Source organism: Sinohyriopsis cumingii, chromosome 12 (assembly GCF_028554795.1).
Source record: "Sinohyriopsis cumingii isolate HCF-2022 chromosome 12, ASM2855479v2, whole genome shotgun sequence".
Lineage (NCBI taxonomy): Eukaryota > Metazoa > Mollusca > Bivalvia > Unionida > Unionidae > Sinohyriopsis > Sinohyriopsis cumingii.
The window spans coordinates 54,643,481-54,663,950 of NC_142972.1; the positions used below are offsets into that span (position 1 = coordinate 54,643,481).

Below are 20,470 nucleotides of genomic sequence, written 5' to 3' on the forward strand. Positions count from 1 at the left end.
AGGGCTGACTATGACTGGTGGGAAGCAAGTGTCCATTCCCATTTTAGGGCTGGATTGACTTGAATGAAGCTCCAGTACTCTACGATATTGATCACTGACAGAATATATGGAATTGTGATGGGCAGTAATTAACGGAGCTCAACTATAAAACAAAATGACAAATTCAAGCAATTTGTCAAACTTATATAAAGAAGATCATTGTACAGATTCAGATAGATTAACTCCAGTACAGTTACACTCATTCCAAGAGAATTGATCTACAGGTTTAAACAAGTAAATTCATGCAAATATAAACAGTTAAATTCATGCAAATATAAACAATTAAATTCAAGCAAATCATTATATTGGTATCAAGAAACTACATGAAATTGATGCAGATACCTTGTGCTTTCAAGCTTTGTTCGCTTTTACTGCCAAAATTGTGTCCATTGATTTTCCAGACATCCGGTCCCTTTGACCAATGTTTTAAGAGAGAATTTCTTCCAGATTTATTCTCGGAGATATTTATATTTTCACTCTTGCAGGAAAATTGCAGATTGATTAGATTTTTCAGTGGGGGCAATTTAAACCCAAAATATTTTCATGTCAGAACCCTGCCCCTTATTTAGCGTAACCAGTCAGGATTAAATATATTTACTGCCTTTTATAACTAGGCGCCAAAGTGCAGTCAGCATGACTTATAGAATTACAAACAACGGATCTGGAAAATTTCAAATCTGACAGTTCCAATATTAAATCAAAGTTAACCATACCTTTCTAGTCATCTAACGGTTAAGTGAACCATGGCTTAATTAAGAATCACTTCCTCTCCCAACACAGACATTAGAAATCATTGCAGTATAGCGATTTAACAAGTACCTGTCCTCATAAATCTAACTAATTGTTCTCTGGCCCCAAGTTAATGTGTTCTCCATAGATCAACATAAATTTGTATCCATACAAAGGTCCAGTTTGTAAATACTTATTTTTGGCTTCAGTGTTAGCCTATTAAAAAGATGAATGTTGTTGTATTTTGCACCTCTTAGAGTCTGTACATCTGTTTTAAAAAGTCTCTTTGGTATTATACTTTTCAATATTGAGGAGCCAATTATTAGTGTCCTATCTTTTCTGGCTTGTGATGTCATGTGTTGGACTCGGGATTGTATTTCAGACACATATCTTGGAGGAAGGGGTGCTGAAATTGGTGTTTCAGTTGTGTGAACTACTTGAGTTGATTTTGACACATTTGTCTGAGCAGTTGTTGGTGAAGGCAACAGACTTGTCTGAGCTGAGGGTCATGGGTGTACACTTATTGCTGTTGCAGGTGTGCCACATGACTAAGAGGGGGGTACTGTTCATTTGTAATGCAGGATTACTTTGGGTATCAGTTTTTATTTGCATGGTCATTTTACATTTTCTTTTGGCTGGTACTGGGATTGTCTGTGTCTGAGCATCTGATACTGTTGATTTTTGGGAGTCTGTCTCAATTGCTGTTTTGCATGAGGTTACTTGCTCATTAACCCTTTACCTAATAGAGCATAGTGACAAAGTGCAGCACGCTATAAATAGAACACCTGTTACCTAGTCGACCCCATATGCATAGGCCTGCCTATGAACTGTTAAGCAATGTAGTGTATGTTACATTTAACAGCAATTTTAACCATTTGCCATTTTTGGTACACATCTATTATATGTGGACAAATTTAAGAGTAAAGTCCGATTGTTATAGCTGTGTAATTATGTTTCATGGAAGAATTTTTATGTGCTTTAAAATCTTGAGAGAACTCGTTCACCGTCATGTCAGTGAGGCCGCATGACCAACCGTAGGTGCCATTTCTCATACTTGAAATTTACAAGTTTTTCATCTGTGTCTACATCACTAAATCATCTGAATTTGATAATTTATAAAAACTAATTGCTGCCTACATCAATATTAGAGCCTTTACCTAAGTTATTGAAGCTTTCATAGTTGTGATTCTAATTGTGAAAACTTTGTAAGTACTGAATGAAATCCGTGACCACCATTTTGGAGAGCGGAGATTACAACCCAGTTACTTTAAGTAGCAGATATCGACCAGTGCATAAACAGTGACCATGTGATCTGACGTAATTGTCATTTGCAGAAATGAATGTAGTATCTAATAGGGTTTTTTTCAACGAAGGTGGTGGTACGAAAACCAGCTCAAAATGGTTGATGTTTACAGCAGGCGTCAAAAGGCGCTTCCATGCGAATGGAGTAGAGGCGTCAAAATACACTTGCATGAGGTAAAGGGTTAACCCTTGTGATGACTTAATAGCATGTAACTGTAGTTTTAATTCATTTTGGGCCTCCAAGTTCCTAATTGTTTTTTTTATGTACACACATGAAGAAATCATTAAGGTTTAAGCCATCACTGCTGTGGTCATGATCTATGGAGCGTGTAATTGCCTGACACTCTGGAAAAGTGTTAATTTAGGTCAAAGGAGTCATTTAGGTCAAAGACTTTAGGAGCTGTTTCATGTTTGGTACTACAGTAATACCTCGTGCATTTGCGTTTCTGGATTCGCAAAATTTTCGTAGGTAACCTCTACATATATGTTTTCTTTATTTTATTGAATTGTACCTTCGTTATATGACATATGAAGTTTACCTAGTTTACCTTCCTGATAATGACAAAGAAAACGTCAGTCATTAAGTTTACAGTCCCATTTGTTACTTGGTTTTGCCTTACTGTGAGTGCAAAGAAAACGGCAGCCAATGAATTAGTATAGGGGTAATATTAGTATACATGTACCGTACTGTAAATGCGCTAGTGTGGCAAATACCCATTAGGCGATACTGTACTCTATTTTTACGTCAACCATTTATTTCTCTTTTTAAGGGTAATGTATTAAGCTAACTTTTAAATGAAATTAAAGTGCATTGGGAGCATGATTTGGGTCATATTTAGGGTTTAAACCCTAGAAATAAGCATTTATTAGCATTTTTAGTGACTTGTACCAAACATTCACGATTCCTCCTGATCTGCGACTGGTTCTGGAACCTAACCTCGCAAATGTTTGAGGTAATACTGTATATCTAGTTACTGGTGTAGATGTCTCCATATATAATTTCCTTTTGCATGGGTATTCTCATCCTGTCTACATTTACAGATAATATGATCTAACCATGTGAAACTTTTCAGTCCCTGTATATGTAAGACACATGTTGTTTTATACAATGTAGCTGTCACAGTGTTTTTCTCTTGTGTTCTGTAGATAATACCGTTTTGTACACTTGAACTGCATGAAGTCATGCAAGGTTCTGAATTCAATATCTATTTTACAAACTCAAGCTTTTGTGGATCTATATGCACAGTGATACTGTATTTATTATGTTTGACCCTCAAGAAGTCTGGATAAATGTCAGCCATATTGGATAACTCCAAATCATCATCTGCACCTTTGTTTTCATTTTCACTCTGACTTTCCTGCATGGGATTATCTTTGTGGCTCTGATCTTCAGGTATATCAGACATACTAAAGCCAGAGAATGATGCAGAAAAGGTTGAGCTGAGTGTGTTGAGTAAGGAACATACAGGGCTGGTATTTAAATATGTTTCCATGATTCTGATATTTTCAGCTTGTTCATAACAGTGACAGCAAGTATATGAAATCCTTATATATGACTAGCACCTATCCATAAACTTTTGAATGAAACTTGCATAATGTGTTTGAGTTGGTATCAACTGAAGTTCAGATATGGTAGATGTAGTTCAATTTCAGAAGTATATCCACTTCGGTAGCCATCTTGGAAAACCAAAAATCCTTTGTTTTGAACAGGTTTCCAAATTCACTTGAATAAATGAAAACGCGCACATTAAATTTCACTTACACTAACTTAATATTGTCATAAATCCACAGTATAAATTATGGCAATAGGTATTAGCATATTTAACACCAGTTTTTACACCAAGTTCATTGAACTGAGTAGAGCTGTGTTAAGACCAGATATACATGGCAGTCATCTTGTTATGAGGATTATGACAAGAAATCTTATGTTAATAATAAGTTTGCTGGGAACCAGGTTCCAAACAAAAGTTTTGATATTTTAGCTGCTTTCTTATAAACCAAAGTAGAACATGTCAGCTTTTTTCAGGCAAAATTACTTGCAAATGTTTAATGCTAAACATATATTTCATGTTTTTCTTTCTTAGGGTGAGGTTCGGTACAAGATTCGCTGGCGGGGATATGGCCCTGAAGATGACACCTGGGAACCCCTGGAGAATATGCAGTCTTGCATGGACCTTCTTGTTATGTATGAGAAAAGAAGGCAACAGAAGGAAGATGAGAAAAGGAAGGCACAGGTTGTTTTTTTAAAAAAATTATATCCCAGTGTTACTATGCTTACCTTTGGGGACACCAAATTCCTCATCTGAGCTCTCAATTTTAACCTCCCGTTATATAGTACATGCAAACAAGAACAGGGAGAGCCCAGTACCACTCGGACTACCATCAGCAGCTCATGTGGGATACTTTTCCTCAGATGCTTTTAACACTAAGAAGTGTTCAATTTGCTCTTGGATAATTGCTATTTTTTTAGTATATAAATATTTTTATTGGCAAATTATTCTAATTTTCCATTTTAATAGAGCATTTATACCTTAGTCATTGAAATCTTTGATTGTAGTTTTTGCTGTCTTGATAATTTAGGGAAATTTTTTTGCACCATGTTCATCTAGCAGTGCTCTTCTGTTCTTCCCTTTTCCTCACCTGGTGTTAGGTCAAGAAATTCATCATATGATGGTTCCGGGGTTTTATTTTGTACTAAGCATCAAATTTTATTGCACTGTTCTGAACAAGTATTCGCTTGAGCAGTACTGCCTTGTTAATTGCACTGCTAAGAAGTCAAATATTTGGGGGCCCTGAGTGGCCGAGTGGTCTAAAGTGCTATCCGTTACGGATCACTGCCATCTCACCTCTGTCTGCATGGTTTCGAGTCGAGGATTTGGCTAATGTGGGTATGTGAGAAAGCTCGCCAGTAGCTTATCGTGTTTTGGTGGTTCTTTCCTGGGTTTTCCTGGGTTCCTCCTCCACCATTAATTCTGGCCGCCATGTATCGTGTGCTAAAAAATGGCGTTAAACCCTACAACAACAACAACATCAAATATTTGAATAAAAACTTTGTACAGAGTTACTAGCTTTGAAGCGTATCCATTTCATTTCAGGAAAAGCAGAGGAAGAAAGAGATGATCTTTGTCTTTCTATACTTGATTTTAGCAGAGTATGGGATCCTTATCTCCTTGATCCCAGGAGTGAATGGGATTTTCCTTTTCTCTTGAGAAGAGTACTGCCCCATTTGGGAGTTTTTTTTAACTCCTTTGTCCCAACAGAACATGGGACCACTCCTTGGTCTTGAAATGTTTGGATTTTTGTCCCTTAGTAAGTTTAGTGATGCTGTGCTCCTGAAGAGTTGCAGAACCTTATAAGGGTATTTGCATCTCAAGCCAAGGAGCACGTGGTATCTGTCACAGAGTAGAGATCTGTAATGCACCTGAAGAGATGCAGCACTATATCAGGATCAGCAGCCTGAAGAAGTTACCAAAGACCAGATCACACATCATGGAGAATGGAAGGCCTCAATGTTGTTCAGGATTGACTGATGGAATATAATTTGCTGGATCTTTGTCACCTGACAAGTTAATGTCCAGACTCTGGGTTTCAAGTGCTGGTCACAAGTTATTGGAGTCCCATTAGTGGGATGGATTCAGTGATCCCAGCCTCCATTCTGTCATTCAGTCTAGTTTGAGATAGGGAATCGGCATATACTTGTCCAATTAGGGAAGGGGATAAGATCCCACCCTTTTTTCTATATTATCTTTCAGTTCCTATGGAATGTGGGGACATCAATTCCTCCCCAATAATGGTGACATTGATGCACATGCCTTGGCCTTACAGCAATTCAGATGTGGCAGGGTGTGGGTCCACATCTTATGTGGTGTCAGACAAAAAGGTAGAGGTTAACATCAAAAGATAATTGCATGATTTTGCAATACATTGTTGGTGATGCTATTGTTCATTGTGGTTGCAGAGGAGTAAATAAGTTGGTAGAAATTATATTTGACTTTGCAATGCATGGGTTGATAACACTGATGAAAAACAGTTGGCTTAAAAAAGTTTTCGCCGCTGGCCATGTTTAGCAGGCAGTAGCTCTCAATACAGTTCATTCAGATAAGAAAAATGATCTGTGTATTATGATCTTGGTCATAAATAATACATGGTCACTCTTAGAAAAATACATTAATTTTGTATGAAAATAGTCAACGCTTTTTAAATTTAATCATAAAAATTGCAGATTATCTTTTGTAATAGCATTAGATAACAACCTTGAACATAAATTCTTTTCTCCAGTAGTTGTCAGTGGCAAACAGACTCATCCTACTACAGTTTCTAGGTAGAATATTGGAAAACTTGTTGCTTGATAGTTTTGCATCTTATAACATTTTTCAGTGATACAGTATTTGGTTTTGAGGTGGGGGAAAAAAGCATGGGATTTGACTTGATTCCACTAGATTTGTTGGCAGTAAACTGTAAATCTATGCATGACCAGTCAAGATAGGCATCTGAAAAAGCTAAATAAGGTTTCTACTGTTTTACACCTACAGTACAAATGAGTGTTTTATAACATAAAACCATGCAAGATTCACTGCTGTGGTAAGAATATTAATTCAGTTATAGATGGGATGGGGTTTGGGGAGTGGAGGAGATATGCTCTGATTTGTGTGGCAAGGCAAAGTCAGCTTCACTTCACTTGCATGTTGAAATTTTTAAATGGTCATATCTGGCCATTTCTCTTGAATAATCCCCTAGCTTGATCCCTGATTCTAATGAATCAGTCAGAATATGTCAGTTATAAATAACAATCTTATCCAAAGCACTTGTCACTGTTACTGTTTTGTTACAAAGTTGAAATGACCAGTTAACATAGGCTGATTTTGGTACAAGACCACAGTGTGAAACTGACTGGATAGCAACAAAGTGACAAAAGCGAATATTTCATGACATAGAGAAATGTGCAAAGCAAAGTTGCATTTTTGTGCCAGAGAATGACAAAAAATCTTCCAATGATGGCATGGTTAGATTAATGCAAAACATCAAGTTATATGCATGATGAAGTATCCTAAGGCTTGTTGTTGATAGAATATTTAATTTCATTTTATGTTCGAGTTGGTGATGTCCAAAAATGTAACATCTATTTGATTTTGTATATGTGATGTAATGGACTAAATTTCATCAAAGAATATGCAGAAATGCATACTTTAGCAATAAATCAAACATTTATTCATTTTGACTGAAGCAAGTAAAAATAAATCCATTGTTGATAGCCAAGGAATGTTGAACATTTTTGTTGTGCAAGTAAAATTTTAATTTGCTTACTCAAAGTTTTATGTTAATTATAAAAGAAAAATTCAGATTACTTAGCATTTTTCATGTAAATTTCTGTACTTTTCAAGTAGATCATTTGAGGCTTTTTCAAGCCATGTGCATGGTGTAGTACTTGTGATACATCTTCATTCTTAGTTTCGTGACTCCAGGCAATCAGGTATCAATAACAGAGTTAAACACAGCCCCAAACTACATGTAAATGTGGATGCTAGAGAGGGATTGATGAATGGACAGATATCAGTGCAGTCCAAAATAGTAAATTTGGACAAATACAAGTTAAAGTCAGTGTTAAGTTGATTAACTTCTTTGTGGGGAAGATCAAAGTATGCATGCATGCATCGTGTATTTGTTGTTATCAGACAGTTATCAGTCTACACTGAGATTTCCCCCAATATACTTTCAGATGAAGTGTTCTTCATCTACCCAGAAAGATACCTTTTGGAAGGATTTAGAGTCGAGACACATCATTGACTTTGCAACTGACATGTACTCCAGAGTGAAAAGTAAGAAACGTTTAGAGAATATCGCAGTCAGTTCAACAGAACATTCTGATCAAGTGGGATTGGCAAACAAAGAAAGCATAGATGACAAAAAGACGAAGGTGAAAACCCAAAATGAAGAAGGCAAAAGGAGAAAATCATCTACCAGAAGGAAAGCGGACAATGAACTAGATCATAGCCAGGTCTCTGTTGATAGAGCTGAAGTTCAAGATAAATCAGATTGTCTAGAAGCCATGTCTAGTTTACCACATGTCTGTAACAGATAGTCTAGAAGCTGTGTCTAGTTTACCACATGTCTGTAACAGATAGTCTAGAAGCCATGTTTAGTTTACCACATGTCTGTAACAGATAGTCTAGAATCCATGTCTAGTTTACCACATTTCTGTAATAGTCTAGAAGCCATGTCTAGTTTACCACATGTCTGTAACACATAGTCTAGAAGCCATGTCTAGTTTACCACTTGTCTGTAACAGATAATCTAGAAGCCATGTCTAGTTTGCCACATGTCTGTAATAGATAGTCCAGGTGCCATGTCTAGTTTACCACATGTCTGTAACAGATAGTCCAGGTGCCATGTCTAGTTTACCACTTGTCTGTAACAGATAGTCTAGAAGCCATGTCTAGTTTACCACATGTCTGTAACAGATAGTCTAGACGCCATGTGTAGTTTACCACATGTCTGTAACATTTAGTCTAGAAGCCATGTCTAGTTTACCACATGTCTGTAACAGATAGTCCAGGTGCCATGTCTAGTTTACCACATGTCTGTAACAGATAGTCCAGGTGCCATGTCTAGTTTACCACATGTCTGTAACAGATAGTCCTGGTGCCATGTCTAGTTTACCACATGTCTGTAACAGATAGCCCTGGTGCCATGTCTAGTTTACCATGTCTGTAGCAGATAGTCCAGAAGCCCTGTCTGGTTTACCACATGTCTGTATCAGATAGTCCAGAAGCCATGTCTGGTTTATCACATGTCTGTAACATAGTCCAGGTGCCATGTCTGGTTTACCACATGTCTGTAATAGATAGTCCAGGTGCCATGTCTAGTTTACCACATGTCTGTAACAGATAGTCCAGGTGCCATGTCTAGTTTACCACATGTCTGTAACGGATAGTCCAGGTGCCATGTCTAGTTTACCACATGTCTGTACAGATAGTCCAGGTGCCATGTCTTGTTTACCACATGTCTGTAACAGATAGTCTAGAAGCAATGTAAAGTTTACCACATGTCTGTAACAGCAGTGATTGCTGGAATTATACCACATCCTCTGAAGTAATGATGGCTGGTAATCGGGAGAGTGATATATTTTTAGAAAAATGTCATGGCAGTACTGTAAATGCTGACAGCAGCATTTTGGATAGTGAAAAAGTATATATTTATCATATAATGTCCACATTTGAAAGAATCACAATGACATTTCATTAAAATAAAATAAAAATTACAATGACAAAATGGCACTAAAGGCCACACAGCAAATAATTTAAATTTGATGTAAATCATTCCACTAGTGTGTCCACAACCACTGACTGTTTACAAAGCTGAAGTATAATAAGAAGAACATAATATACCAAACCCTGATATGACAAAAGCATAATATACCAAACCATGATATAATGAGAAAAGCATAATATACCAAACCCTGATATGAGAAAAGCATAATATACCAAACCCTGATATGAGAAAAGCATAATATACCAAACCCTGATATGAGAAAAGCATAATATACCAAACCATGATATAACGAGAAAAGCATAATATACCAAACCCTGATATGAGAAAAGCATAATATACCAAACCCTGATATGAGAAAAGCATAATATACCAAACCATGATATAATGAGAAAAGCATAATATACCAAACCCTGATATGAGAAAAGCATAATATACCAAACCCTGATATGAGAAAAGCATAATATACCAAACCCTGATATGACAAAAGCATAATATACCAAACCATGATATGAGAAAAGCATAATATACCAAACCATGATATAACGAGAAAAGCATAATATACCAAACCATGATATAATGAGAAAAACATAATATACCAAACCATGATATAATGAGAATAGCATAATATACCAAACCATGATATGCGAAAAGCACAAAATACCAAACTCTGATAAGAGAAAAGCACAATATACCAAACCATGATATAATGAGAAAAGCATAATATACCAAACCATGATATAATGAGAATGGCATGATTTACCGAACCATGACATAATGAGAATTACATGATATAAAAATTCAAGGAACAACAACAGTTTTTAAATTGTTTCTTGAATGAAAATCAAGTGGTAAGATAGCGTTGCATTTGTATTTTGTTTTGTAACCCATACTGTTATTCATTGGCATGATTCTGGTCATGGAGTGCATAGTGTTTCTGCATCATATCTGGAATCATGTTATAACAAGGTGCATTCTAATGAAGGAACAAATCTACACCCCTTCCAACTACCTTCTCTCCAGTCAACCTTCTGGACATGTTTGCAAATTTCTTCCATGACAAAGTACAAACCATTAGAGATAAGCTTGACACCACAATTTCAGTTGACTCGTCGTCACCATACAGTTGGGATACAGAATTTGAGGATGTACCATCAAAATCTGACTCTGTATCAGACTCGCCAAACAGTTCATGAAACTCGGCTTCTGTTACGGGCGTGCTTTCATCATATACATCGTCATGGTCATCATGGTCATCCAGTAGTGTGTCGTTATCCTTCTCGCTCTCCTTGTCATTGTCGGATTGAAATATAGCATCATCCTCTGTTCCATCCATGGCATTGCTGATACAGCACTTCTTGAATGATTTTGCAATCATTTCCCATGCTTCTTTTACCCACTTGGCGACCAAATCGATATCCGGCCTCATTAAATTGCCGCCTTTTGTCATTTTCACAGCCCCTGAGCAAACCCATTCTGCCCACATATTTCGTAACTTGTCCTTAAAAGGTTTGTTAAGGCAGACATCAAGAGGTTGTAACACTAACGTTAAACCTCCTGGTATCACAGCCAGTGTTGTTTTCATTTTCTTTGCGGCCTTTTTTACTTCATCTGTCTTGTGTGCACGAAACATATCCCATACAAGCATTGAAGGTTTCCGAAGAATTGCACCTGGTCTTTTGTTCCATACTTTCTCCAGCCATTCAATTGTTCCACTTTCGTCCATCCATCCCTTTTGCTGTGCACGAACGATGGCACCAGCAGGAAATTTCATGCTTTTTGGCAGTGTCTTCCTTTTAAAAATGATGACAGGAGGCAGCTTTGATCCATCAGCTAAACAGGCCAATACAACTGTAAAATGCGTTTTTTCATGGCCGGTCGTTTTTATCAGAATAGTTTTCTCACCAACAGCATTGACTGTTTTATTGCTTGGTAAGTCAGAGGTCATAGGCATCTCATCCATGTTTCCAATTTGTGATAGTTCAAATGAGCACTCCTTTCTGCGTTTAATGATGAACTGCTGAGATGATTCAATTTTTTCTTCCGAGTCTTTTGGTAGCTTTTGTGCTATCTTCGTTCGCTGCCTGAGGCAGAAACCATTCCGGTTCATAAAACGAGAACACCAGCCGGCTGATGCAACAAATTTTGAATCTGCCAACTTATATTTATCATTTTTTGCCATCTGCATAGCATGTAGACGAATAGCAGTTCGTGTGACAATGTATCTATTTTGTCGACATTCACTTACAAAATCACAGAGTTCTTTCTCCAATTCAGGGAAAGAGGCAATCTCAGTCCGATGAGCCTTCTTGGATTTTGGCATTTCTTCTAATGCTTCTTTGCTTTTCCGCCATTCCCATACTTGCTTCTCATTCACAAAAAATTTGCATGCTGCAGCACAGTTGTTATTTGCTTCTGCATATTCAATAACTTTAAGTTTGTATGCTGCATCATAAGCAGAACGCTTTCTTTTACTTCCAGCACTATTCATTTTATCTGATTGAATTGAATATAAACTTCTAGAGAGATTATCCTCTAATTATTTCCATGTGTGGTTGGTTATCAATTTGTATTTGATAATTATTTATCATTGTTGTTTATTTGTGTGTTTTTTTTAAATTACTAGTGTGATTCAATTGATCAAAATATGACTGGTTTCAGCGTGGACATTAGTCAAGTATTGTGACAGTTTATAACTTTGAGCAGAAACCATGTCCACTACCATATCTCATTAAACAATACATCTGAGAGTCGGCATGTATTAGTAAAGTCATTGGCATTGTGCAACAAAACAAACCTATTATCCCTGAGGCATTTACCACAGATTAAGCTTATGGTAGCTATTGTACAACACTCTACCGCTAACAAACCACTTTGCTTTACAAACAACTAAACAACAGTAGTATATAAACTGTGGCTGCCGATTCTAAAACACCTGTCGAAGAAATCCCACAAATTATATTGTTTTACAATTGTTCATGGTGACTCATATATTGCCCTGTTATTTACCCTTCCTAAGCGTGCACGCAACAAACCCCTATGGAGCCTCTCGCTATTGTTCCTTTAAGACTATCGTACATGTATTTCTACTCTCGATCAAAATGTTTGTCATATATACCTTCAGTATCATAATTTTTTTTTTTACACGTAGATTCTTTTCATATTTACACTGAAATAAGCTAGCATGCATTGTATGATACCATAGAGTTTAATGATTACTGATTAGCTGAGGGTTAAATACTTGAGTGGAGATTACTAATATGACGGTTCTTTTGGAAAATACACGTACCACCAAGGCTCAAATAACACGTATGGCTACATTTTCTGGTGGATGGACATTTGTCAAATAGACGTCAAGTACGTTAAAACATGTTTTTTATTTATTATCCTACCACTTAAGTTAGAAAAAAATATTTGTTTCACTTCACGACAGCACAAATCTTATGAGCCATGTGGCATCATTAGGCATGTGATCTCATCTTTGGCGATCGACAGAAACAGTAAATACTGGAAATCGAGGGAAAAAAAGCATTAAAAATTTCAGACTTGGACCTTGGCCTGCAGATAAGCCGACCCTCCTTCTTCCAGGCCTTATTTTTTTCCTAATTTTTTCGGCTTATATGCGAGTATATACGGTATATCTTTCCTTACATGGAAGGCATGAAAACCAGTCAAGCATCATAAGAGGCCAACGTGGTGGTGGCAAAGCGTAGCCGCCTGCAGGATGGTCTAGCAAACTTGAAATGTTTTTAGAACAAGTAATACATGCATCAAATCGATATGAAAATCACCTATTTTCTCAGTTGTGACTATTGTAATCATTATGCCTTTAATCTGCTGAAGGACAAGATAAAACTACGGCATTGATGAAATGTGACCTGTTACTCGCGATTTGCATTGCTAGTTGCATGAGTACACAAATCTTAACAACCCATTTCTTTTGTTTTTTATAATATAGGTGTTGTCTAATGCTGCAAAGTGCTTAGAGCTTTTAAAGATTAGGCGCTATACAAAGTCCTCCTTATTATTTTGAAATATTGTAGAGAAACAAATAATAAAAAAATATTAAAGGAAATTCGTATACTGGTTGTAATAAAAATACAAGATCGAAAGAACACAAAATTTTCCATATTTATATATTCTGAGAACAACAGCTTGAGTGTTGTTGTATCACGTGACTACCACGTTGACATGTGCTCTCTGCTTGATAAATCAGACTGGCCAGATTGCTGGTTTTTTTACAAAAAGTGTCAGACTTTCATTTAATATAATTGAATTTCTGTACAACAGCATTATAAAGGAGTTTGCTGATGATATCACATGACTGTTGGACTTCTGATGTTGTCGTTTGAGATTTGTGAAATGATGTGACTAGTAATGCAAATGGCGAGTACAGGGTCAGGTTTCATCTATGCCATAGTTTCGTCTAGTCTGTCAGCAGATTAAAGACATAATTTTTAAAATACTTGCATTTCTGAGAAAATCATTTTCCTATCAATTTCATACAGGTATAAGTCGATGTAACATACATTTTAATTTTCTAGGCCCGCTGGTAAGTGACTACCATATGTCGCTACCACACGGTGGCAGCAAATTCCAAATTTTCGATATGCAGTTGCAATTACCCGACATCCAAATGTCCAAATATAAAAAGTGGGTGGGAATATTCGGAGGAAGCCCGGATCAGAAAATGAACTGCTATTCATTTGAAGCCAAATTTGTAGTCCAAATTGTTGAATCTGAGAGCTGAAATGAGAAAGTAGCATCCTTTGTATTATATATTAAAAACAATACAAGCCTCTGTATCAATCCAGATTTGGGAACTGGTTTAATGAATTACAATAAGACAAGTTGATTTTACCGAAAATTCAGTCCTTGTTTATACAACAGCATATAATTTTGAAGTTTTTTTTGTCAAAATTTAACTCTGCCCTTTTGAATTTTTTTAATGATGGATTTTTAAGCAGATCTTCTTAAGGGGATTAGGTTGTTTGAAAAATCTTGTTTGGGATTTCATTGGCACAGATAAATTTAGGATTAATCTCTTCATTACAAGACAAGATTCTAATTATTTGCGGTTATTGTTTCTTTATACTGTAATATAAAATGTTTACTTTCTGTAAGATTATATATATATATATATATATATATATATATATATATATATATATATATATATATATATATATATATATATATATGATGAGGACATTGTATAGCGCCTAATCTTTAGAAGCTCTAAGCGCTTTCCAACATTCGACAACACCTGTAAGATAAAAAACATATAATGATATGATTACAAAAACAAACACCATGAAATTAGAAAGCATTAAAAAACATGCTGAGAATATTTAAGGTAGGAACCTTATTAGGTTTTTAAGTTTGTTCTTGCAGTCGAAGTAAGTGAGTTTTGAGAGCCCTCTTGAATGTGATCATTGTGTCTAAGTTCAGTGCTATATTGCTATATAATTCTTTAGAATTAAAGGTTTGAAGAAAAAAACCCAACTAATTTATGTTCATTGTGTTGTTCCCACTTAGTAACATAATGCAGGTCAGCAAAATAAAGTTAGAATTTGTATTCTGTACATTGAAATGACTTTAAATGCCAATTTATAGGAATATAATCAAAGTTATTTCATGTGATACATTTTGTTGTTTTGTACGTGATCATCTTTTCTGACTTAGATGTTTTGGAGAGTCTTGAAAAAGAAACATCTTTAAGTTTAGAATGCATGTCTTATAATCTAAAATGTACTTTAATTCCATTCAGTAATGGTCATATGTAAACCTTGAAAACTTAATTTCATCCTGGAAAAACCCTGGAAATGACCTGGAAATTTATCTTTAGAAAAGTATGGGAACCATGTGTGTAAACTGTTTGATTATATTTTCCATGCTTTCTAAAAACTGGTGAATTCAGCTGTACAGACAGGGGCTAGGCCAGGCTATCACAACTGTGGTATATTATTGACCACTTGGGTGCCTGTTCTAACGTCTGTTCATATCTATGGACAAAAAAATGAGACAGCTAAGTTTATGTATCTAATATGCCAGCTTTTACCAGCTGCTGTACTAAGACCATCTTGACATGTAGCAAACAAAAATTTACACTGTTAATTTATTTGGTTTTTGAAGTAATTGCTTTGAATAAAACACTTTATAGGTTCTTTAATGATGGTTAGGCTAAAGTAACAAAAATGTTAGCTATTGTCAAGTTGGATAGGATTACAAAATAAACCAAGTAGCATATTAAATTACACAGTTTGATTCTAAATTTTTTAACTCTGTATTGAGGAGCTCATTTAAAGGAAAATTTACTGGTTTATTTTTTTTCCTGAAGGATAATTCCTGTAGCAAGTGTGAAATTGAGAAAGTAAACATGAAAAATAAGGATGATTCAGCTGTCAAGAAATCAAGAATGCAATCGGTGCCTCAGAAGAAAAGAAAGTCATCAGCGTCTTGTCAGCTTAGTCAAAATTTGATGACTTCAGAAGTGCCTGTGTCAAATTCTGTACAGAAGAAACAGATGCATACTACAGTAGTCACTATTGGAAACAGTCATCCTTTGGAAGCCATAAAAGAACCTCCAGTTAGCCCTTCTTCAGATCATCAAGAGACCAGTGCTATTCAACTTCCTGAAAAGTCTCTCTGTGCTGAGCCAACAAAGAAATCAAACCTGGGAATTCATAAAAATGATCCAGTTTCCAATCAGGCAAGACCCATAAAAAGGAGGGTTTGTTCTCTTCCTTCTCTTGCAGATCTGCTGAGGAAAAATGATGACAATGAAGTCATTTACATCAGCAGCATGGATGGTGATACATCTCCAACATGTAATTTAGTAGATACTGATGATTCTGCAGCACTTCCAGAAAGTAGACGATCAAGCATTAATGCAGAACATTGTGAATCCTTAACAAAACTAAATACTGACATTCAGAAAGATGGTGACTGCAAAGATTTGATTGGTCTTGGTAAATCTGTGTCTTCGAAGAGAAAGACATCATCTGTTGCTGCCTTTGATAGTACAAAGAAAACAACAGCTTCAGTTGTTGTTATGAAGATAAAGGATGAGCCTACTGTTCAAGTCAGCAAAACATTTTCTGTGACATCATCTAGTGCAGTTGAAAAGTTTGATGATACAAAAACAGGATTTTCTCCAGGTAATGATGTTAAGAAAAATGATGGTGTTCTCACGAAAACCACCCCTTATCCATCTACTTCTTTAATAATGTCAAGTAAAATCAGGGGAACAGTAAGGGAAAATGACAGCCAAGGCCAGGATGGCTGCAAAAGAACTTGTGAATCAGAAATGAGGAATCCTTGCAGTTTAAAAACAGAAGAGCACAGAGCCCCAACAGGACCTGTCAAGCAAGGTAAGAAATGGATAATTCTAAAGAATTTGCTTTTTAGTTTTGGTTAGAAATGTGCTTCTGTTACTTGCAGATCTCTATCAGTTGGTGCATTGTCCAAAAGCCTAAAACATTTGCAGTAATTACCCACCCCACTTCCAGCGCCTCCACCCTGCATAAAGAAATGTGGGTGGAGTACTGCAATCATTTTGTCTGTCTCTCCAGCCATCACATTTTTTTAAAAAGAGTTCTTGAATCATGTAAAATATCTTTATGCAACCTGGTATGTTTTTATATCATATTAATGTGTCCTGTAAAAATTGGCTTTTGACTGACAACATTTTAAGAGTTTTTTAAAATTGTGTTTGTCCATCAGTTTTCTCTAGTTAACATCTGAACACAGCTTCATGTGCATTGGTATCATGACAGCTATTTGTGTCCCGTATTAGATTCAGCTGTCTTATTAGTATGTTAAGAGTTGTCTTCCATGCTTCAACTGTTTTGCATGATCAATGTATGATTTAACCCAGTTTTAAAAAAAAGCTGTCCATCAGTTCATAAGGAGAGTTAATATCTATAAACAATTTGAGATACTTTGAAATTCATGAAACCTTTTGTGATATCTGTATTTCTTCATCAGACTTGGAATGCTTTGTATCTTGTTCGCGCTGTGTTGTCTAAAAATAAATTTGTTATCCCCATTTTAATTATAAATTGTGTTAGCCAATCTGTCTTCTCTGGTTATCATTTCTTGAACTATTTGAGATATCTTCATGAAGTTTGGTATTCATTTGACTGTTTTGTATCCTATGCAAGATTAGGCTTTACCAGTTTAGTCCTTTTTGAGTGATTTCCCTTTGTTAAAAACTTGTAATTACACTTCACATCTCTTTCACTGTTTGAGGTAACTTTGTGAAACTGGAAACCTGGCATACTCTTGCTTCATCTGGCATACTCTTGCTTCATAACCAGGCGGCATATGTTGTAAAAGAATGGTGTTAGTCTGATTAGAATTTTCGAGTTATCTCCTTTTATAAAACATAGTGTCCATCTATGATACCATCAGAAAATTGAAACTAATATCTTCCAAACTGTTCCAAATACCTTCATGAAAGTTGGTAAGCATTTTTATTATAATAAGAGTTTATGACACATGAAAAATGGGCTCCATTGAATTATTACTTTTAGATTGGGAGGTTATTCTATAAGCAATCCCTTATTCACAGATCTAGTATGTTTGTAATTTTTATTGGAAAAAGAAAGGGAATTAGAGGGATATGTCATTTGATTAATCAGGGTTAGGGTTCTATTCAGGAAGGTTTATATGCGAGATGGTTGATGGTTCCTCTTTTTGAAATAGTATTAGAAACTAATTCTTTGGGCCTCAGATGATGATTAATATTTTAATATCTGAGATTTCTGAGTTTATAAACAGTTGACATTTTGTGTGAGATCAGCTATGTAAGAAATACATGTACTGCTCAAGCCATGATATGTGTGAATGCTGTCTGCTGTCTCTTGTCCATCTGTCGGTTGCCTCACATTGTTTGGTGGTATAATGAGGGAGGAAGAAAGAAACATAGTAATTAAAAAAGGCTATAATTCTCCCAAAAATTACTATTCTTCCATTCATTAATCCATCAGTAAATTATGTGGAGTTCTAGTGCTTACACTTCAGACGTCATAAGTCAGTGCTTCCTTTGGACATCAGAAAGGACACTTTTTGGGTCATTTATTCTGCAGATACAGTTCATAAATTAGGCACAAAACTAATTTATTCTGACTTATTTTTTACATCAATATATTTCACTGTGTCTTGAATCAACCGAGTTTTATCTACTTCTAGTTGGTATGTCTACCAACAAATGATATCTTAAATAAGCTTAATTGGCAGATTGTAAACACTCGTGTTGACTAAAATGTGTGGAATGAATATTATGTTCATGTTATGCTTGTTTTGAAAGATGTTTTGGTGAAGTACTTGGTTCAAGTATGTGTAAATTTAGCACTGATTCAGTTTGCAGATATACATTGTTCTCATCTCTATTTCTTCATTCCTCACCCTGGTACGAACCTTGAAGTGGTCAATTTTACCAGTGTAACAAAAATGGAATTGAAGCACAATGCAGAATTAATGCATTTGATACCACAATCTCGGATCAGATTCTTAATGATGACAATTTTTCATTCCTTAAATGTCGTGACTTCATTTCAAAGCAGATATAAAACACAATTGCCATTTATGTAATGACACCATCAGTGGGAGTTGTATCTGTACAATCTTTATTTGAATGAAATGAAACAATAAATATTTTCTGATGATTACTTTACAACTACATTTTTTACACAAGTCATAAGGTGGAGTGTTTTTTTTTTTATGAAGTCCAGCCATCCGTCCATGTTTCGAATTTTCTTTCTGTACAGTTATTGTTGTAGGGTTTAATGCCATCTTTTAGCACATGATAGGCTATACACGGCAGCCAGTATTAAGGGTGGAGGAAGAACCTTTAAAACCCCCAGAAAGAACCACCGACGCATGAGAAGCTACTGGCAAGCTTTCTCACATGCCCACATTGGCTGAAAATGAGACTTGAACCCACGCAGACAGAGGTGACATGGCAGTGATCCGTAACGGAGAGTGCTTTAGACCATTCATCTACTCGGGTCCCCTTTCTGTACAGTAACTAAAGTTGTCATCTATCTGCAGTTAGCAGACTTTGTGAATAGCTTGCACTGAGTAGAACCTGTCAGTTTGGATTGAAGAGTTGAAAGTTCATAGTCACTAATTTAAAGAACAAAAATGGTTTCTGCACAATGACTCAAATAATTGGCCATATATAGTTATCATGCTTTGTGGATGACTTGCTCATGGGGTAACGAAGAACCCTTTTGATTTCATGTTAAAAGCCCAAATGTTAAACGGTCAAAGGTTAAGGTCACTAACTGACCTCAACTTAATTCTTGTGACTGACCTAGATAACTCAAGTTTTCCGCCATTAAGTGTCAGACCTTTGTAGATGCCTTACACTTGGGGTAAGGAAGAAGCCTATTGACTTTGAGATCTAAAGGTTGAAGTCAAGGTCATGATAATTGAAAAAAATATCAGTTTCACACAACAACATTAGTTCTACATTACAGACATGTACCAAACATTGTGGATAGGTAAGGAAGCTTATATTTGGGGCCAAATGTCAAGGTCATCATCAGTTTGAGAGTACTTATTTTTCAACATTTGTGGAGGGATTGATTTCTATTAAGGTATGTAAGAGTCTAATTAACATGGGGATCAGAAGGTCAGGTCAGATCCATTTTGGCGCAAAGAAAATCTGAATTTACAGAATAACTTTTCTTCTTGAGTCCTTACTTTGTGAGTGGCTTGAACTTAAGGTAATAAATCTATAGATTCTGGATTATAACGGTCAGACATCACACCCATGTTAATAGGACAATGCTGGTGTCAGATTCTGCTAGGGTTTTACAACTACCAGTGCTCTGTACTGGCAAGGACGAATAAAGTCGGTACATGAAAAAATTATACCATTACAAATGCAAATTGGCCAATGTCATCGATGCATGGTTAATCATTTGCATAAATTAAGCAAAATCCTGTTGAAGAAAATGAAAAGAATGCATTAATGACCTTTTACAGGAGCTTTGTTGATAATTGACATTATAAATCAATACCACGACAGTAGTGTAATGCCTAGTCCAAGTTTCCCCTGACCCTTCCCACCCCATTTTAGATATTTTGACATTAATATATGGGGGGTGGGTGTCTCAAAATG

The 20,470-nt window shown here is 35.9% G+C and overlaps 1 protein-coding gene across 2 annotated transcripts in view; it reads left to right on the forward strand.

The window, feature by feature from the left end:
• LOC149786479 (uncharacterized) overlaps positions 1–20,470 on the forward strand; it is a 106,822-nt gene that overhangs the window by 2,095 nt on the left and 84,257 nt on the right. Inside the window, exons 2-4 of one of the 2 annotated variants that reach the window (XM_089976934.1) lie at positions 4,155–4,304; positions 7,787–8,065; positions 15,677–16,709. In XM_089976934.1, coding sequence (XP_089833060.1) covers positions 4,155–4,304; positions 7,787–8,065; positions 15,677–16,709 — 1,462 coding nt within the window. The remainder of the gene's footprint in view (positions 1–4,154; positions 4,305–7,786; positions 8,066–15,676; positions 16,710–20,470) is intronic. The other variant, XM_089976935.1, reaches the window with a different exon arrangement.